The sequence below is a fragment of the Uloborus diversus genome, chromosome 10 (genome assembly GCF_026930045.1).
Source record: "Uloborus diversus isolate 005 chromosome 10, Udiv.v.3.1, whole genome shotgun sequence".
Lineage (NCBI taxonomy): Eukaryota > Metazoa > Arthropoda > Arachnida > Araneae > Uloboridae > Uloborus > Uloborus diversus.
Window position 1 is genome coordinate 39,534,542 of NC_072740.1, and position 22,636 is coordinate 39,557,177.

General features: G+C 31.2%; 1 protein-coding gene across 1 annotated transcript in view; it reads left to right on the plus strand.

Moving 5' to 3' along the window:
- The window catches only part of LOC129231724 (ATP-dependent translocase ABCB1-like), a 74,601-nt gene that overhangs the window by 37,894 nt on the left and 14,071 nt on the right, over positions 1-22,636 (plus strand). The window contains exons 11-19 of the mRNA XM_054866086.1: positions 5,173-5,283; positions 9,212-9,337; positions 11,774-11,977; positions 12,443-12,613; positions 15,546-15,756; positions 15,906-16,030; positions 16,779-16,922; positions 17,012-17,113; positions 22,467-22,628. Coding sequence (XP_054722061.1) covers positions 5,173-5,283; positions 9,212-9,337; positions 11,774-11,977; positions 12,443-12,613; positions 15,546-15,756; positions 15,906-16,030; positions 16,779-16,922; positions 17,012-17,113; positions 22,467-22,628 — 1,356 coding nt within the window. The remainder of the gene's footprint in view (positions 1-5,172; positions 5,284-9,211; positions 9,338-11,773; positions 11,978-12,442; positions 12,614-15,545; positions 15,757-15,905; positions 16,031-16,778; positions 16,923-17,011; positions 17,114-22,466; positions 22,629-22,636) is intronic.

Sequence of the window (22,636 nt, forward strand, 5' to 3'; positions counted from 1 at the left end):
ACAAAAAAAAAAAAAAATTATCAAGTTCTTTAAACTCTATACTCATTTATTTGTTTCAGTATTTCTACAAGCTGTGTTGAACTGTAATTAACTTTATATTTTCACTATAGTTTAGAAAAATTCATAACATAAAACTTGTAGTCAGATAGTAGCAGATGAAGTTAAAGAAAAAAACAGATTTGTAGAAAGAGAGAAATTAGTACTAGGACTAAAATGCTTCAATTGTTTGTACCAATTCTTACATTAGCAAAACTGATAATTTTTAACGAACCCATTATAGTTATTGAGTTCTTTCTGTCAGTAAGATATGAGAATTAATGATGTGTACATGTAAATTAGTGCAAATTAGTTGAAATAATCAGTCTGCATGTGAAAGTTAATCGTCATGCTAATAGAAATATACCAAGGAATAATCATTAAGTTCAATTATATATATATATATATATATATATATATATTAGGGTGGTTCTTATTTTTGAAGTTGTAGATATTTTACACGACGCCCCCTCAATTTGTTCCATTATATAAATAAATGATCCATGCAAAATTTTAAGTCAATCCATGAATATTAACACGTGCCCCTAGGTCCCCTTTTTTGAGTTTCGGAGGAAAAATTGCGGATTTTCTCATTTTTATGTAAAACTAACCCTAGGTTTCATATTTAAAGTAATTTTGAACCTCAATAGATGTTGCTGCTTCCAGACCAACCATTCTCTCACTTTCATTCTGTAAAATTTTACATATTACATAGGGTATATGTACACCAATGGCTTTGGGACAGACATACCGCTATTCGTTTCAAACCAAGCGGCAGGAGAACATTTCTTTCCACCAAAATGGACACAAGGGATTCAAAAGCCATTAATGAAAGACCTAGGCCATTAATGAATGACCTAGGCCATTAATGAATGATTTTTGACAACAACAAATTGCCTCCTCCAGGCTTTGGGGGTGTTGATTTAGAAAATTTTCCGTGTATGTATTAGGTGTGGCAAATAGGGTCACTAGGTTTCCATGCTATAAATATAAATAATGACAATTATATTTTAATTCACTGTTCTTTAGTTTTATACTTAAATGTTTATGCATTCTTATAATATAAATATTGAAAAATCCTCGATTACCCTACCATAAAAATAATATCTAATCCATATCTAAAATATAAATTTTTAAAAATTCGAGATCGGAATAATGTAAAAATCTATACTTTAAACTCTCTTGTATTTCAGTACATAGTCCTTTATTATTATCAAATTCCTCTTGCAATTCACAAGATTTAGAAACCGAAATGGGTATCTATCCTAACCTGTTGAACCTTTTTTCTATATCTGGTCTACCACAACGCAAAAAAGCTTGACAACTATTGAGATTCGCTCGCATTTCATCAATGTTAGACAAATGCCATATTACGGACAAAGATGCTGCTCATTTGTTAACTGCCTATGTAGATGCAGTAAATTTAAATCCAAATAAGCTTATGATCAATCGTACATCCCTTAAGAGAGCAAGAGAAAATCTTCGAGAGGTAAAATCAGATTTCATGAATTTAAATTTAGATTTTTTAGTTATTCCCTGGGATACAAAGCTACATCCAGATGTAACCGGAAAAAAAACGGCCGATAGGCTTACCATGATAGCTTCAGGTCCCAATGTTGAACAGCTACTCAGAATTTCTGAGATATTTCTTCAGTTGTATATGATATCTTAGATGATTGCTCTTTATTGATAACTGTTCAAGCTGTAGTGTTTTATACAGCTGCTTACAATACCGGCCGTATAAATTGAGCATGTAATTTTTTAGAGTAAAAGTTGAACGGTGATATACTGCATTTGTATTGCTATCATCATGCACTTGAAATCGTACTGCAGAGTGTCTTTAAAGAAGTTCTTTCCTTTCTTAGTTCTCTAGACTCGATATTCCATTATTTAAGCGCTTCAAAATTCAAAAAGTACACATACCACTTAAATTCTAAAAGAAGAATTTGATGACATATTATTGTTCGTAGAAAGTGGAATTAAGAAATATTACAATGAATTCTCATAACGTGTAATAATATTTCTTGTTGAAGTCCTCCCTCCTACAGGGATATGTTTTCGGCAACCTGGAGCTTATCTGAGAGCCAGATGGGTGGCAAAAGGAATTTATTGTTTGAATATTTATGTATTTAGGAAACAATTTAAATTGACCTTACATGAAGAGAATGCCCGTAAATGCTGTTTTACAGTTAAATGTTGTATGAAGATATAGTTTTTCGCAGAAACCTATTCTAGGCCTTTTAAATTAATATAAAGTCTAGTGTCTAAAAAACCTGTAGCGTACAAAATGATGACAAACATGCAGCAGAAGCAGTGATTGAAAAATTCATAAATCATTTATGGTACTTAGGGGATGAACTAGTAGCTTTGTCCGTATTGGATGAAGGAATTAACTTTGAAGATAGGAAAAGACTACCTAAAAATGCTTGCTGAATAGGAAGACGTGTCTGATGACTATAAAAAATTTCAGATAACAGTAGATGATTTGGAATACTTTCTTAGTAAAGATCTTCCTATTTATAGAATCAATTACAAGTCAATAAAACTGTTTGATAAGTTACAAACACCAAAAGAAGTTTTCCTATTTGATCCTGCTTCATGGCAAAATGAAGGAAACTATTTAAAGGGATATCGTTAAAATGCTGAAAGTTGTGAATGATACAACTGAAAGAGGAGCACAATTAATCGAAGAATTTCACAATCAATTTACCAAATATGAGTCACAGAAGCAATTTAGTATTTTACAGACAGTTCAAGACTATCGAAAAAAAAAATGCACACGATTGAGATACATTGAGAAAAGCGTACGATTAAGGTAAAGTTTCTAAAGCACTATTTCATTCTTATTCAATGTAAAATCTTTAGACGATATGAAGTAATTAAAAAGATTAATTTTAGTGATACCTCAACGTAAAAATATTTTGCAAACATAGGAGAAACGACGTACGGGGTCTGAAGTAAAAACTCGAAGGTTTGTGAGAAAATTATCAAAAGTGTTAAAGTTTAACGTCCTAGGGGCACGTGTTATTATTGACCGATCGAGTTCAAATTTTGCACCGATTACTTTTTATTATAGTGTCACAAAACTAGGGGGCGTCACTTGTTGAAATCCGAAAAAAAAATTTTTCCCATATAAATAAGGACCACCCTAATATATATATATATATATATATATATATATATATATATATATATATATATATATATTTCAAACATACAAGCTGATTTTAAAGTTTCTGAGTTTAAGTTTCTTATGCTGTTACACCATGTTCCGTAGCACTCTTTTTTTTAAACCTTTTTTTTTTTGTTTGTGATTGTTTTATAGCCTCTGATTCTTTGTCCATGTGCTGATTTTGGAACCAAACAGCAATTTTGATGTATTACTCCCTATTCAGAGCATCCACATAACTGTATAATTAGTCGCATAAACTGTTTTTAAACTATGAACGAAATAATGTGATTACAATAAGTAAGCACTTTTATAGTGCTATTTGATCATCTTTAAAAGAACTGCAGTACAAACAGGAATTGCTTTTCAGTGATTGACAGCCGACCATTAACATCACACTAGTGATCACACAAATCATTCACATTGTTTTGCATGCTGTTCGATTGTTTTATGCATTACATCAAGATTTATTTTAACTAAAATAATAGTTCTGTTGCATGTGCTATAAATAATGAAATCATAGTAGAAAAAGTTGACAAATTGTGTGTCGATTGGTGCCAATAAAAAAAAAAAGCATTATTCTTACTATTTCACAGGAAGTTGAAATGTTAAAAGAACTTCATTAAGTCTCATCAATAAAGTAATTACCAGAGTTTTTGGGATCAGTAATCAAACTGTATGATATATGAAGTAACAGGAAAATAATATTGGACTTATATACGAATTTGGATTCTTCCAAAGAAATGTAAAATCTTAAAAGATTGGCATGCAGCTCAAACAGATCACTTAGATGCCATTTTGTTTGAATAGTTTGAGTAAAGATGCTCCTAAACTATTCCCACAACTAGGCAAATATTGTATCAAAAAGGAAGAAGCTGCATAAAGAACTGAATGTTGAAACAAATTGTGATTAGTACACTGGTTGGCTAACTAGATTTGAAAACCGCCATTCATGAATTAGTTCAATTAGAATTTGCTGTTCAAAAGTTATAGATGAACAAAAGAGTAAAACATCAAGTTCAAAAGGGGACAAAAAAAGGGGGGTCACTGTACTTGTGTGCAGCAATAAAGCAGGAACATAGAAATGTAACACTTTTGATGTTGTTAACATGCTTTTTACCTAAAAGGCATTAATAGGCTACCTGTAATTCAGAAGAATAATAAAAGATCTTGGATCATTCATGATTTCTTCACTGAACTGTATGAGTAGACAGCTTCTTTAGAAATTGTCTATACTCACTGAAAGATGTCTTATAAATATTGAGAGAAGCATGGGATTCTTTAACTCAAGAAATGCTTATCAATGTGTGGCACAAAGTCTGGTCAGAAGCCGGTTTCCTAGCTCTAGCAAGGAAGAAAAAAAATAAAAAATATGTGCTCTAAAATCAAAAGTCCTCAAGCAAACAGTTATTGACAATTTGTTTAAAAAGCAGTTATAAGCTAGTGCTTTTGATCTTCTGATTGCTAATAACTTGTTATAAGTTTTTGAATGCTACTAAATTGTATGATTTGTATTGCTCTATTCATACTATGAAATTTATGTAAGCATATTATAAGTTTCCAATATCAAACTTGACCATGTATGTAAAGCTAGTTAATTTAGGAAATGATCTATAATATATAATGCAAAAACCTTTAAAACTTGTAATGCCTAGTTCTAAAGTGTATTTAATGGTCTTATATTCTAACAGTAATTTTAATATTTTTGTGCTGTCCTGTGTTTTCCACTGTTATCACAACACATGGTTTTTCATTGCTATCATAGACTATTTCTCGGTTATTAATTCTTTGAGAAAATATAGTTTTATCTTGCTTTATTTTTTGTCACTAAACACTTTTTATGCAAGGTTTAATGTTGAGTTTTTATGTTGATGACAGTATTGAGTTTTGATGAAATATATTTATTAATTAAATGTGTTCTGAAATTATTTGATTATTTTAATTGTAAAAAGCAAATGTATTTCTAGAAACCGAAAATTGACCCTTATTCCAATGAAGGTTTGCAGCCCAGTGAATTCTCAACAAATATTGTTTTCCAAAATGTGAACTTTTTTTATCCAACACGAAAAACTGTTCAGGTTTGTTACTTCTTTGAACCTCATTTTAAAAATTTGTCCAATGAATATTTGTTGCATAATGCTAATAGCTAAAGTTCACAGAATTGAAGTTTAACTAATTGAACATTGTCCAAAATTCTAAAATATTAAACACTTAAGTAACAATATTATCAGCTAAATTTTAGATTTTGAGAGAAAATAAAGATTATTGTTTATTTTTAAGCAACTAGTTTAAAGATATGCATACAGACTATTGTTCATGTATTGATCGTAATTTTGATTGGAGAGAGTAAATCTGTTGAGTCTGTTCATTTATTTTATAAGGTAATGTTTTCTGTTCTTACAAATTGCTATGTACGAGTTAAAAATTCTGCTACTTTTTCCCACATATGTAATTTAGATAAAAACTAATTGAACTCTCTTTAAGTCTTTAAAGTTGTCTTTAAACTTGTGGCATAAAATGCTCAGTAATAATATGAAGGAGAAGGTTCTCAAAAAGATTCTTGTGAAGGAGAATTTTTGAGACATCTTTTTTTTAAAGTTACTTGTAGTCACAACAATTGGACAACATTGAATGTGAAGGAATGGTTTTGAAAAAAAAAAAAAAAATACAAAATAAGCACTAACTTAAGGGTGTTAATAATAAAAATGCTATTTTGAAGATTTTCTGCTAGCAAAAGTAGCAATTCAAACAATTGAAACTAAATATTTGCACTATTTTGTTTGAGAACAATCAAAATTGTTCTTGAATATGCTAGAATGTGCAAAATTGGTCTCAAAGTAAGTGTAAAGTTTAGCTTTTACAGGATGTCTTTTCATCCAAAAACTTAAAACACCTGTATACAGTAATTTGCTAATTTTGTGCATCAAAACGTTGATGATTGACAGAATTGAGTTACATTTCTTCACAGAGGTATCTATTTATTTATTAGTATAAATTGTTATTAAAAGAACTTTTGACAGCTTTTTTTTTTCATTACATTTTATTTGGAAATGAAATTTTAAATGAGAGTATTAGTAAAAAATATCCAGATTTACATTAATACTTATTGTGTTTAACAAAACTTTTTTTACAGAAATTTGAATATTGGAATTAAATATATATATTAAAAAAAATTATAGCAATATATTACAACTTTTACGTGTGTTTTCCATAATATGTGTATAAAATTTTAATTTATTTTTAAAAATATCTTTATCCGACACTTTCAAAAAAACTTTTATGGCAATATGTTACATCTCTTACGTCCCCACCCCCATAATATATGTGCAAAATATTAAGTCATTTTTAAAATACCTTTAATTAACACTTTCAAATGATTATTGGTTGAAAAATTTTCCAGAATGGCATTATTGTAATACTTCATAAATGGGGCATTTTTCTGGTGGTGAATATTATAATATTCTTCAGGTTGTAACTGGTTTGAGAAAATAAATTTAATTGGTCTTTTTTGAGACAGGATGGGGAATATTCTTCTGATTTTAAAAACTGAAGTATTCAATGGTGAATGAAATATCCTTGAAAAGATGTTATCTAATCCAAAGGTTTAAAAAATGAATGTATTTAGGCATTTGAAATTGATATTGATGCATGGTAACTTTACTTCTCACAACTTAAGAAGCTGTTAATATACCATTTGTAATTAGATACAATCACATTTAGAGTCTCATCTGTGAGTTCTATGTTCTATATTGATTATTATTCATTTGTAAATGTATGTAGAAAATGATGCCAAAGTAATTTTAAATTAAAAAAACTAAGTCAACAAATTTAGCTTTGGAGCATTCATTATTAAAGTCAGAAGTTGTAAAAATCTTATTTACATATATTTGTGAACATTTTGTGTGATGAAATACTGGATGGTTCAAAAGTCATGCAACCTGTTATAAAATATTTTATTTAAAAAATAACTCTTCATTTTAAATGCAAGCTGTTTTACTTGTTGACTATATTTCAAAATGACAGGCAATCTTTATTTCTACTTTCCATGCACACTGACACTTTTAGTAGCTTTTTGCATATAGCATGATCAAGATAGATTTTCCTCTGAATTCGAAATTTTTGTCGAATGCAAAATCTTTTCATGATTAATGTGTGGATTTTCAGTGGATCAGTTCTTGTATTGGAACTACCATTAGAGCTTGTGAGGAGAAACAAGAAACAACCAGGCTTCATTTGTCAAGAGCACATGATCAACTTTTCAATTACATTTCCTTGACTTTTGACAATAACTTAATTGTTTAATTTCATCTGGAGTTTTCAATTCTTGAATGATACTAACATAATAAGTGTAAAGTTCTCAATTTCTTCTGAGCTCTGTGAAAAGCTTCATGTGATAAATACATCTGCAAGGCCAGTTTTCTGAGACCCTTTGAATTCAAGTTCAACATTTTGCTTTTCACCTTGTCTGTTTGTTCTGGCCTAGTAGAGATGGGCGTCAACTTCTCCGGTTCCAGTTTCCCAAAAACTAGGTATTTACTGAGTGATTTGTGTCTTTGGTGTAGAATTACTCATAAATTAGTGAAAGGATCAACCAATGACTTCAAATGAATGAGTTGGAAATTATTGCTCAATATTTTTTAAAAAATCGACAAAACGACGTACTAAAAGCTTCTGAAAGTGTCAGTGCACATAGAGTATGAAACTAAAAATGGTGTGTTATACCAAAATTACGGTATTGCCAGCAAGCAAAATAATATGGATTTAAATTTAATGTTATTTTTTAAATAAAATATTTTACAACAGGCTGCGTGACTTTTGGATCATTCTGTAGATGATAATTTTTATATAATGCAAAATTGGTTGAAAAAGAGTTAACATTTACATAATTTGTAAACATATTTTTATTTGTTAAATGGGGTGTAAAAATAGGGAAGTTTTTGATTTTTCAATTTTATTTTTATATGATAGAATAACATGTATGAACATCATCGGTGAAAATTTTTTTGCAATAAGATAATTTTTTTTTTCAAAATAATTTTTTAAGTTCAAGCGAATGTGACGTCAAATGGGCTAAGGAAGTGACGTCATCCGCTCTTTCGCCGCCCATCAGCGGACAAGGAGAAGCCAAGGAAAGTGCAGTGGCTTCGTTTAAGACGCACTTTCATCTCGTTTCTGGAACATTAAATCTCTTATCCTCTTTGAAATATTCAAACACCATCATTGATGTTACTTGAGGAAGATTATTAGACTGTGCTTTAACGAATCCGGCCTCCATAGTGTGTTGAAAAGGATTGTTAAATTTCTTGAAAATAAAAATAGCGACGTGCTCAAAATGTCCGCAGCGAAAATAGGGGATCTTCAGCTGAAGACTGCCCCCTAGAGCCCTGTGACGTAAGCTCATGACGTTTCAAAAGAGCGCACTTTTGTGCGTGGATTTTTAAAAAATTCATGAAAAATCAATCATGGTGTTTTAAAATTCGGTGATGGTGAATTTTTTGAGTTTTGAGGATCAATTAACAATATTGGATAGTCAAAATAGGAATATTTAACAGGTTGCAACTTCCCTATTATAGCTATTTTGCTCCCTTTTGATTCAGCTCTTAATTGCAGCTTTTTATTTTGCTTTTTCAATCCATTTTTATTACAAAAACATTACTATATTGACCCGTCTTTTACATAATTCCGAGAAAATTCTCTGAAACGAAATGATCATTTTGAGGGCTAAATAAAACCCAAAATCATTTTACTTGTAGGATTTGACCTTGATAATTGAATATTATTTTACATTATTATGGATGGTTGACTTTTAAGAAGGAAGGAATTTTCTCGCATGATCTCCAAATTTCACCTCCAGAAGAATGTTCTCATGAAAAAAGTTCTGGAGTTTAATTTCTACTTTTAGCTAATATATTACTTCAAACTCTCTTCAGTTGATCTCTTTCACTGTTAAATGTGTTACATTTTTCTCTAATTATACTAAAGTTTGTAAAATACTATTATTTGCAGGTTTTAAAAAACTTTACACTACGCATAAAGGAGGGACAAATTGTGGCATTATGCGGTGCTAGTGGAAGTGGCAAATCCACCATTGTGAACTTGATTTTGAGATTTTATGACCCAGCTAAAGGAATCGTAAGTAGTGTTATTCTGCAAATATCCTGCTTTCATTTCAAATAACTGCTACTCATAATAATGATCTTTTTTTAAATTTATTATTATTTTTTATTTTTTGATTGTACTCTGCAACAACAATTTCAAAACTGGGCTATCTTACTTAATTTAAAATCCGAATGAGATAAAAACCCCAAATTTTAAATTTCAACCAGCACCATATTGTGAAGTTGTTTTTTAGAATTAAATGGATGCTGAAATATTTTCATATTCACATTCCTTCAGTAGAAGGAAATGAAGCCTACTTCTGGTGTACACGTGTTTTGCTGTGTGTTGTCGAAGAAAGATGTAACCAATGTCTTTGTTAAAGCTTCCATAGAGATGGCAGATGAGCTTGAAACAGAAACATCATTTTATCATTTGTAGTAGTTTGTTAGTTATTATTTTGTAATAGATAGGGTCAGCAAGAACCCACTTTTACCACTTGGCACCTTCTAACTGATTCTACCTATTACAAGGCATGTTTTTAAAGTAAGGTCCGTTTAGAAATAAAAAAAGAACGAGTATAGATAGAGCAAAGACATTTATTGCACAAAAATCTACCACCCTTATGCTATATTTTTACACTGCTCCAGTGATTTTCCAAGCATTTGTCATAGCGTGGTACAGGTTTTTGTATACCTATTCATACGATGTTGCCGCCTGTGTAAACTATGAGGACTCTTACAGGGCTTTGGCTGGGACGTTTCTGAACATCCTCTGGTTCTGCCCCCACCTCGCTCGCAGCAACTTTCATTTGTTTCGGCATCTAAAGTCCTTCCTAGGTGGTCTGTGGCACAACAGCAATAATGAGCTCAGAGAACATGTTACCCCATGGTTGACTACACAGGCGGCAATTTTTTACGAATAGGTATACAAAAACCTGTACCACGCTATGACAAATGCTTGGAAAAATCACGGGAGCAGTGTCGAACTGTAGCGTATGGGTGGTAGATTTTTTTTGCTATAAATATCTTTGCTTTATCTGTTCTCGTTCTTTTTTTATTTCAAAATAGACCTTACTTTAAAAATGTCCCTCGTGCAAATGTTTCCTCTTCAAGGTCATCTGCCATCTCTCAGTGGTCAAGCTTTACTTGATTGTTCTTCCTTCTTATCTTAAGATTCATAAGCAAAACAATGTAAGTTCAAGCATAAGATTCTTCTGCAGACCTGCAGTTTTCCTTTTTTTTTTTTGAAACTTTACGTTTTTTTCTTGAATTTGGCTATTTTCTAATGTTTTTCCTGCGATTTTTTTGAAATAAAGTCCATAAAGTTGTTAATCTATCCCATGGCTAGACTGATGTTGAAAGAGGGATTTAACAAATAAATTTGAGACAGGAACTATAAAAAAAGACTTAGTAACTCGAATTGTTTTTATTTTATATGGGTAGGAGCAATGCACAAACATTTTTACTTTAAGTATTGTTTGTTTTGAAAAATTAACCATTGTCACTTTGTTACCACTCAACTAAAACTAAAATGTAGTTCTGTTTATAACTTTAAATCTTATTTAAAGCATTAGCTCATCCTAAGGCCAATATTAAAAAAATCCATTTTTTCTGCCAAATTGCGAGAGATTGATGGGGATTTTTGGCATTTTATTTATAATGATGTATTTAAAGTTTGTACTGGTTTTCAGCTATATGCAAAATTTTCCAAACACAAATGTCTGTCCTAACCCAGCTATTTAGTCTGATAAAGAACTAAGACTAACAAGAACTAAATCTAGTCAACTCCCGATTATCCGCAGGCGGCTTATCCTGGCCTTTCACAGTAAAAAATAATAATTAAAATTCAGCGATGATTAACTAAATGCAGACATGCACACATTTTCATTTAACAAGTAAAAAATCTCTTTCGAGACATTCCCATTTCTTTCTTCCCCTTCCGTTCCAAAGACATCAAACCTTCCATGGTCACGGAAACCTGTACTTGAAGTGTGATTTTTAAATATACCCTAGTGCTTACTGAATTTTAATTCTACACGACTAACTTGCGTAATTGAGTGACCGGTCCATTCTTGTCTACCCCCCCCCCCCCCTCTTCCTCTATGCATTTTCTGTGTAACCCAGCTTGACCTGTTTCAGTTAATCTGTTATGAACCATTTGCTCGCTTATCTATGTTATCCATTTGCAATAATGAGCGATCCTTGTTTAGCTTTTACTAACATTTTTTATTCACTGTTATCATTTTACCTATATTTTAAATGTACAACAGTGTTATTAATTCTTCTAAAGCTATTGGATACACTAGTATCGTTTTTTACTTACTTTGCAGATTATTCGCAAATTCGGTAATCTGCGGTGACCATGCCCCTCTATTCCACAAATAGTCGGGAGTTTACTGTATTTTAAAGTTATGTTTTAATCTTGTAAGTTCCTTGATGAATTGTAATGCTGATATATTTTTTTCTTTAGATTACATTAGGTGGGCACAGTTTGAAGTCTTTGAATGTTCACTGGCTGCGATCAAAAATTGGTATTGTTAGCCAAGAGCCTGTTTTATTTAGTGGTACAATAGCGAATAACATTGAATATGGGCATCAAGGAGTTTCACTAACTGATATCATTACTGCTGCAAAAATGGCTAATGCTCATGATTTTATCGTTCAACTGCCTAAGGTATCTATGCACTTTTATGTCCGAATGAAAGTATTAAACATAAAATGTCGTTTTGAATTATTATTTTTTTTTTGTTATAAATTTAGTTAAATTTTAATGTATTCATTTTTTCCCCTAATAACTGATAATTGCTTTAACTTTTGGTCTTAATATTTGGAAGGAAACTTATTATTTGTAGATTTCCTTGTTTTTGGTTAGATATCTGATGTACTATGAATGATTCATGATAATGCCTTTAACTGTATTTAGTTTGAAATAGAGGAAAACTTTAAATTTCTTTAAAAAACAGAAAAACATTCAGCATCTATCCATTATGAATTAATTGAATACTTTTTTGTTAGTAAGGAGAAAATGGCACTGCTTTTAGACTGTGTTATTTTTAAGTAAAAAAAGAATTCAATTGAAATACATTTTAATTTTCAAAATAATTTTGTACAACTTCTAGTATTGGTTTTAATTTTCTAGGGTTATGATACTTTGGTTGGGGAAAGAGGAGCACAATTATCTGGTGGTCAAAAGCAAAGAATTGCCATTGCAAGAGCTTTAGTACGTGATCCACGAATACTTCTTTTAGATGAAGCAACTTCTGCTTTAGATTCTGAAAGTGAAGCTATTGTCCAGCAAGCTCTTGATAAGGTATGTTTTAATTATCATTGTTTTTCATACATTAATGTATTTGTATGGTATTAGCAGTAGTTGTTATTTGTTTACCAAGAGATACTGCTACCAGTTCTCTCCATATTTTATTCCCCAAGCCTAAAAAGGAGGACAATGTTCTCCAGTCTCCATACTCATGGTAACTGCTATGACTGACAACAGGATTTTCAAGCTGATTTAATGATCTTATACCCTACAGATACTGAAATGAGTTTTATTTTATCTCTTTCATTGAACCCAGGACTCTCTGATCCTAAGTTTGATGCCATAACTACAATTATTTTACTTGCAGAATGTATGTTCATTTAATTTAGTTTGGTAGCCAAATTTCAAAATTATTATTCAAAAGAATTTTTGTGTCACTATTTCCTTCTGTAGAGTCATGAGATGATTTGGTTCATTTTATTTTACCAGCTTTCCAAAGTTCATAGGCACTGTAGTTTGGAATTCAGTAACGCTCTTGTAAGCAGTTAAAAATGAAAAAAAAAAAAAAAAAAAAAAAATGAGGCTGGATATACCTTGATATTTAGGATATTTAGTAAGTATCAGTGAAGATTTGAATCTTTTGATACCCATTTCTCATACCATTCCTTCCAAGGAATCAACAGTAGGATTTAGTGTGTGGGATTATCTTGAATACAGTTTAGCAGGAACTGGTGTTTCATTTCTAAAGACTAAAAGGAAACTTTGTTTCTATTAAAATATATGTTTGTTCTTTTTTTGAAATCAGATTATTTTTACTTCCTTTTACAAAAAAGGAAGTATTGTATTCGCGAAAAAATTTTCACTCAAAAATCGCCCTTAATTTCCATTTTGCTCACCCCCAAATGAATGTTGAGTTTTTTTTTCGATTCGACCACATGCGGAAAAGTGCCTAAGAATGTATATACACGCGAAATATCCATTTTGACCATCACCGAGGTAATTACAACGACTTTTCTCGTGACGTCTGTATGTATGTGTGTATGTGCGTATGTGCGTATGTATCTCGCATAACTCAAAAATGGTATGTCCTAGAAAGTTGAAATTTGGTACATAGACTCGTAGTGGGGTCTAGTTGTGCACCTCCCCTTTTGGTTGCTTTCGGATGTTCCTAAGGGGGTCTTTTGCACCTTTTTGGGGGGAAATCATTGTTAATTTCGATGTAAACTCAAGTGGCGTTATAATTTGTCGGACACTTGGCGATATATCGCCAGTCTTTTGGTCGCCAAGTTTTGTCGCCAACTTGGCGACAAATTTGGCGGAGTTTTTTTTTTTTTTTTTTGGTTTCAATTTGGCCATTGTTGGTGATATTTAGAGAATAAATATTGAATCACATTAAAATAGCGAATAATGGGGAAATGACATTAAATTGGAGTAAAAGGAAGTCATGTGATGCACACATCAGCTCGTTAATGTCCAATTACATACAAAGCAACAACCATCATAAATTATCTGCTAGCATTTTCTTTTGATATGCTGAACAAAATCTTTTTCTTTCTCAAGATTGGGAATGCTAATCAGACAACTTTTTACAATAATTCAAAGCTACGTTGACTTCATTCATTGTAGCACCTTCTTCTCATTTATCTCTTTCAGTGGCGGCTCGTGGGAGGGGCCAGAGGGGGCCTGGGCCCCCTCACTTTTTTCAAATAATAATTTGTAACTTTTATTTATTTTCCTTTTTGTGTGTACTACTTGCTTGAAATAAAAAAAATGGATTGTACCGTATTTTCATGCGTATTATCTGTCAAAAAAGTGTAAGATCAATGAGGTGTGGATTATACGCTGCCACGGAATATCTGTGTTTTTTTCCTCTCAACACCAATGCAGTGAACTTCAATAATTACAGTGAGATTCACAGAGACAGTTACCCACCAATATGTTGTTTATTTAGCATAGCTTACTGGTTCTTCCGCGATTCAGGCTATTTAAATTAAACAACATACAGTAAAGGAAGAAGCCTTCATTTGCACAATATTAGACCGTTTGCTCCTTTCTTGACTCGCTGTCTTCAAGTAATTAGTGTAACTACTATGATGACAATTTAGAGGAGAAATCATTATTTTTCATATTAATTTTGAATGTGCCTTTAAAGTTATTACTTCTTCACGTTTTTAATTTAGTTGCTAAAATTGTATGCTAAATCAACGCTTTATTCTTTTGCATCGTGTTATCCGTGGATTATACGAAGATTTTTTTTTCTTCAGGTCGATTTCAGGACTTCAATTTTGAAAAAAATTCCACAGGAAAGCTTCAGAACCTTGCCCCCCCCCTCAACTGGTTTTGGGGGGCTCACTTTTCTGGCCCCCTCACTTTTTCAAGGTACCAGCCGCCACTGATCTCTTTGTTTGGGTTTCTATGAAGCAGACATAGTAAATGTGGCACATTGGTAAAATTTGACACATCAAAACATTTCCTATCACGTTAAAATTTCAAAATGTTGATAATACTAAATAACACATTAATTAGTTGCATATTCTTGCAATAACAGAAAACAATGTTTTGGCTGCTTATGGAATTTGAAACAGCTTCCCCGTGAAGGACTCAGCATTATATATTAAGTATTATCTAACAGGAGACAAGACACTGGCCTGATATTAAAAATTTTGCCGATAACATGAAGCAGAAAACTTCTTTTAGATCAGTAAAATAGTTGATTTGAATTATAAATATTAATCAAAATTACTTGAATTGTAGTTAAAATAACATATATTTTGCAACATTTAAAAAGCAACTGTTGAATTAATAGTATATATTATCTTTCGAGAATTCAAAACGAGTATATCATGATTCATTTTTCTTCCTGTGTAATGTTATTCTAGAGCAATGCATTAGAATGAGCTACAATGTTCTTGTGAGTGTTTTTTGTATATCTATTTAACACTGTAAGTTGATGCATATTTATGCCTAATTCATGTTCTTTAATTAGGCACAAAAAGGTAGGACTACAATAGTTGTAGCTCATCGCCTTTCTACAATTAAAACTGCTGATGTTATTTGTGCAATGGAAAATGGTATGATAAAAGAACAAGGAACTCATGATGAATTAATGAAAAAACATGGCTTATATTATCAATTAGTAACGAACCAGATGTTCATTGATGAAGGTCATGAAGATCAAGAATGCTTTTCTGATGAAGGTTATCATTTTTATAATACTTTATGTGAAAAGAAATTGTATGTTTTATAAGCATTTAATTGACAAGCTATGTATGATCTCTAATTTAAATATAATTTTCAAGTATGTTTTCTTTAAATTACTAACTTTTAACACTGTTTATGTTTTCAGTGAGTAAAAGTGGGTCTGAAATAGTTGAAAGTCTCAAACTAGCAAAAAGATCTAGATCTAGATCAAGATCTTTAATTCATGAAAATCACAGACTATTAAGTCGACTTGAAAGTGAAGTAGAAGAGGTAAATATTTTTTTTCTACATTGTAATGATATTTTAGTTTCTTTGTTGTTAAGATGCATTAAGCTTCTAATTAATGTAGTGTTATTTTCTATTAGATGAAGTATTTTGGAAGTTTTCCTTAGAGAGCAGTAAAAATACTTTGTGTATTATTAATGTTTACTTTGCTTTGTTCTATGAGAAATTAGTCAAATTAAAAAAGAAAAAGTCGGTTGTCACATTTGTGTTAATGAGGCATCTGAACTTACTTTAATGAGATATCAAAACTATTTTCCAGCTTTATTGATACCATTAGTATGTTATATTAAGTATTGTGAGTATTTCCATTTTTGTTTTATCATTCATAAACATTTTTTTCCTTAAGTTTAAAAATCCATTTCTTTATTTTGTTAATTTTTCAATACTGAAAAGAGTTTCATGCTTATAAGATAAATTTAGAGGAGTGAAACACAACTGTTTCTTTAGTGCATGAACTAGTAGCCATGTGTAACATGGAATTCTGAGTAGCAATTAGCTTTTATTTACTACACCTAAATAGCAGACTTTGTTCGTGAAACAGATATATGAAATTCTTAGTGTCTCATTGTGTCATGTGTCTAATTGTAGCTCACCCAACCTTCTTAATATTTTCCATATTTCTTCTTTTAGCTTTTGAAAATAGTCTTGTTGAATCATGTTTAATGATAGAAATGTATTAACTTCTTATTCAAAGAATTCTTGACATGATTAATAAATGCTAATATTTATGTAGGAAGATATTGAAATTCCATCTGGATGGCGCATTTTAAAAGAAAGCAAGAAAGAGTGGAAAGAAGTTATTGTGGGATCTATAGCATCTATTGTTGTTGGAATAGTTATGCCCACATTTGCCATTTTTTATAGTGAGATATTTAATGTAGGTATTTTTTACCTTCTTGTAGCTATTTTTACCTTGAAAAGTTCCCCTTTATGTAATAATATATGATATGTTTATTTATTTTTTAGACTTTTACTTTAACTGGAAATGCTTTGAGAGAATCTGCCTTTTTTTGGTCAATGATGTTTTTAGCCTTAGCAGTTGCCACAGCTTTGGGACACATTTTTCGAGTTAGTTTTACTTTTTCTTCTCAAACTCTTTACCAACCAAATTGTGTTCTAAATTTCAATATAACTAACAAACAATTAAAAAGTAATTAAATGAAATTTAAGGAATATATTTTTGTACTCTCTCTGCAAAGGAAACTGAAAAAATCTATGAAAAACAAAAGATACTATTGTAAGCCTAAAAAGTAGTTAATTTGTACAAAATGTGTGAATATCCACTTTTGATTTCATTTATGAGATATAAAATATTTGCAAATAAAACAGATGAGTTACTGGAAATCAAGTGTTGCAATCCGAGCAAAATTGTGTCTGATAAAAGCAAACGCTGCTTGATGATGAGCTATACTCTAAAAACTGACCAAGAAAATTTTTAAGATTATAATTTTTGTATTTTTTTATTCCATTGTGTTTGATAAATATATGGAGACTTAAAATCCTGTTTAATCTTTCATAAATGGAATGTGTTCTTGACAATCCCAAATAATTTAATAATTGTAGTGTCAGGACTCAAGCTGCTACACATTTTAATTGCAATAACCTATGAAAGCACTTTTTTTACTGTGTGCTCCAAATTTAAAATTTTTATACTTGAATACTCAATTAATGCTTCTAAGTAAAATGTCTTTTATTAATGTATGTCTCATTGTTTGAAAACTTGGCAGAAATACGCAGCAGTTTTTCCAGAACAGTCATAGTGTCTGGTAATTTAATGGTATACTTTCTGTGAGTATCATCTTTGCCATGTTTAAGATCTGTGTTATGTAATTAGGTATTTAAATAATTTCTTTAACTATGAGCATGTAGTTTGAATAATACTCTTATGACTTGGCAAAGTCTTTATTTGGTATTTAGGTTTAAAAACAGCAGTTTGTATTATTATATCTAGACCCAGAGCCGTGTCCAAGGGGAGGGTTTTAGGGGTTAAACCCCTCCCATTGGTGAAAAATGATAAGGGAAAAGAAGAAAATATATGTTTTTTTTTTCTTTTTTGGCTTAAATTAATTTTAATGTAAAGTTTGTGTTCAGCGGGGGTTTTTTTTTTCTTAACTTTCTCTCTTTTCTTAAGTTTTTCTGCAATTTACAACTGTTAAAGCTTGATCAACTGAAATAATATTTTGGAAAAACTAAGGTGGAAGAACTGCTGAATGATCTATCAATGCAAAGCATTAGTATTGCTTATTGTAAGGAGGTTATGATGAATTTAGCATATGTGCTAGCAATGAAAATGCATTAGTGATGGTGTTTGGTAATGTAATTTGCATCTGCAATAACCTCTTTCTTCTTTAGTTTATTAAGCATTATTTCAGTTATTTAGAACATAAAACCTGGTATCAGTGGTTGGAAGTTGCGCGCTACAAGTAGCGACTCTACTGTAGTAGCTACATTTTTGAGTAGTTTGTAGTGTAGCGCACTACTTTTTAAAAAAAGTAGTGTAGTGAGTAGTTAACTACAAAAAATAGTAGTTTGTAGCGATTTCTGGAAACTACTTTTAAATAAATTAAACAAACAAAAAAAAAAGGTTCAAACGAATTTGACTGGCACAAATTTTACACAAGTACATCAGCGGAGGCAATTAGAAACAAGACTCATAAAAATACGAGCTGACCTCAGGCATTTCATTTTTACATCATACGTTATATCTGTTTGACGCCATTAGTTTGTTTGCCGTCGTAATTTTCATATTTCACCAATATTTATATTGAAAAATGCATTTATTTTCGCAAAAATGAAGATATTGGTGATTTTGCGAGTTGAAAATATTTGTGAATTTTGTATGAACAGACCGAAGATTGAAAAACAAAAATATTTTAGCAAGGCTCAAGTTTTCTATAGTATTCACCAAATAAAAAGAAGCTACTGAGAATGTTATAGAAAAGGATGAAATTGGACTGTTCTGGAAGACTTACAATACTTACGAGCATTAGAGTGTTTGAGAGTATGATAACGGATATTTTTCTTAGTGTCTTCTGATGAGCTAATTTATCAATTTTTTTTTTGTTCAATCCTCTTACGGTGTGTGTGTGTATTAAGGTGTACCCCCCTCCCCCCCCCCAAATAGAAAGTTGAATTTTCAAGTCACACACTCTCTTACATTTTATCCTTTTTCGTCAAAAAAAAAAAAAAAAATCATTTAATTTGAACAACAGCAACAAGTGCCGATTATATCTGAAAGTGCGAACCAGCGCTTGTGTAATGCTAACTACCAAACGGCACGACCTTGAGGGTCACGGATTTGGACAAAATTCTAGATATAGCTTTATTCCAATTAGATATGAGCCCAGGTATAGCGGTTTGACTGCATAGGCCATAGTTCGGCTGCAACGAGGGTCCAAAGTTGATAATTTGGACCCAGAATTGCAATGGTATTTCCTGTAAAATTACCATTTTTATCGCTTTTTCTGCTATTGTACTGCAGAAGGAGCCGTTTGCATGCTTATATTTGAATTAATTAAGTTGAATACTAGTTTTTAATAAGCAGTTCTCAAATTCAAATTGGCTCTTACTTTTAATTTCAATAACTTGAATGCCGAAATAATATAGTAACAGGATATTTATCGTTTGCAAATGAAAAACTAATTATTTTCATTTTATATTAATCATCTGCTATTAACAAGTATTTATCGTTTGCTAATAAAAACATTTACTTTAACTGGATATTTATTGTCTGCTATCAAAGATATCCCACATTGATAAGCCAAAAAATGGGAGAAGAGAAAACACTCTGATTTATTGCACATGGCACACAAAAGAACAAAATTACAAGATTGTTTCGACTTTTAAACTAACTTAGATCATGGCCATAAATAAATACGTGTCCTCCCTTATACACAATATATTTACAAAAGATGAAAAAGATGTTGGGAGATCGAACATAGTAACAAATTAAGAAATTCCAATGAAAACGCCATTGCATTTCTGGGGCCAAACTAGCAACTTTGGACCCTCGTTGCAGAGAAATTAGGGCCTATGCAGTCAAACCGCTTTACCTGCGCTCATATCTAGTGGGAATGGACCTATAGCTAGAATTTTGTCAAAATCCGTGACCCTCAAGGTCGTGCCGTTTGGTCGTAAGCCAAATTAAAATAAAATGTTTTTTTAGAAACTCAAAATTTCTGTTGATAAAACGCTGCTCCTATATGCGCCACATATGCACCACAAAAACATTTATTCAAATTAAAAACTATTTAGATATCCCACACGAGGCCTAACATTTATAATTTTCTTGAAAAAAATAAATTTTTGATACATATTTTCAGAAATGTAAGATTTTACGAAATTATCAGCTGAAAAATATAAACAGTGAAGTAGAAAAGTAGGTAATTAGCGTTAAATAGAAATTTTTGTTTCCTGCATTTTTTAAGTCTCCCACATAGTACTCAAAGATATGGATTTTTTCCAGGTTGAGTTAAAGTTCTCATTTAAAAAATATTATTTTTTTATTATTCGTTTGTTGTTGATCTGTAAATGTGTTCGCCAGTAATTTTTTAACTTGATATTCTATTTAAATTTATATGTAATTTTTTAAAAGATAACTGAAAAAAATCAATTTTTTAAATATAATTATAAATTTTAGGTCAAGTATGGCATATCTAAATGTTTTTTAATTTGAATAAATCTTCTTGTGGTTCATGTGGGGTGTTGGATACAGGGGCAAAGTTTTATCAACAAAAATTTCGAGTTTCTAAAAAAAGTCTTTTTTTTTTCGATTTGGCCTCGCATACAAGTACTGTTTTACACTTTCATGTGCAAGTCGGCACGGGTTGCTGTTGTGCAAATCATATGAAACTTTTTTTCACGATTGTTTTGACACAAGAGGAAAAATACAAGAGTGTATACGACTTGAAAAATTGACTTTCATTTTTTGAGGGACAACCTATTGTGTATGCTTTTTATTTACTTATTTTTTTGGAAAGTAGCGAAGTAGCGACTACATTTCAAAAGTAGTTTGTAGTTGCTACATTTAAAAAAAAGTAGTTGTAGCTGTAGTTAACTACATTTGTAACGAAGTAGTTGTAGTTGTAGTTCGCTACAAAAAAAATGTAGTTTTTCCAACCACTGCCTGGTATACATTCTACATTATAAAAAAAATTGTGGAGAAATTTTAATATTTATTGCAATGTACCGCGTAGTAAGCAGGTTTAATTAAAAAGAAACAAGCAAGATTTGATTAAAGTGAACCTGTGAAATGAAGGATTACTTTGGTCACCTACGCAGCCAAAAGTGTCCCTCAAAAAAAAGGGGGTGGGGCTTCAGCAGCCCTTCCAGGTGTAAGAACGCCATACTGGGATCGGCAATTTGTCGTAAACTAAAGGTTGCGGAGGGTTCAATTCCCCCTCCCGCAGGTAAGATTAAAACCCCTCCCTTTATGAAAGTCTGGACACGGGCCTGTCTAGACCTAAACCTATTAATTGTGCTACCTGTTTGGAAAGCCTTCAAAAAATAAATGAGTAAAATCATAGTAATAGTGATTATAATAATAATAATTTATGACTATGAGATCTCATCTCTTTCATATTGGCATCATCGGTTTCTCAGATTGCACTCTTTAATTCTCACTAGCCTATAACAACCAAATATTTGGACGGATGCCTGGAGCATAGCCAGAGAAAAAGTTTTGTTAGGGGGATATGGTTAGTTTTATTTTTTCTATGGTCTAAAACGAAAAATTTCTGCTTTTTGAAGGGGATAATCCCCAAATGACTCCTTGAATATGCCACTGACATATGCTCTACACTAAGTGGTATTAGTTGCATTGTTGAGAAATACTGGAAAGCTCTTATACTGATTGCAAAAGTGCTAATTTGTGTGTGACTTTGGTTAGATAAATAACAGTAATAATAATAAATACTTTACTATATATCTAATTTAGTACTTATCTAACAAATTTGTGGGTTTGCTAAAATTATAGGGTATATTTAGTTAAGTTATAATATCATTTGTAGCCCTATTATCTCTACATGCTGGCTAATGAAAATAAACATGTAATGCACAAACTGTAAACTGTGTAAAATATTTAATGACCACCTGATATCTAAGGAGCTTTTCGTGCAAAGGTTTTTAAATGCATGCCAGAACTGTTTAAAAAACTGTGATTGAAATCGTTATGCGCTTTTTTTTTTTGAGAATTTCCTTCTTTTCCGAGGGGGTACCATGAATAGTGCTAGTTTGTTACATTTGAAAGTACATAGTTAAACATTTTCCTGATTCAGTAAGTCATGAAAAAAAGTAATTAAATGCTTAACTATTGATTTTCAAATCAACTTGTTTACTTCCACTAACTGCAATTTGTTTAAGATGTTCACTTTTTACAAATATACAATTACGAATTAAATTTATTTTTTGCTTAATGTTACAGACAATAGGCTATAGCATAGCTGGAGAAAGATTGACAAAAAATTTGAGAGAACAAGCATTTAAAAATATTTTACGCCAGGACATAAGTTGGTTTGATGATGACCGGCATACAACTGGTAAAATTACTACGAGGCTTTCTACTGATGTTCCCATGGTAAAAAGTGTAAGTTT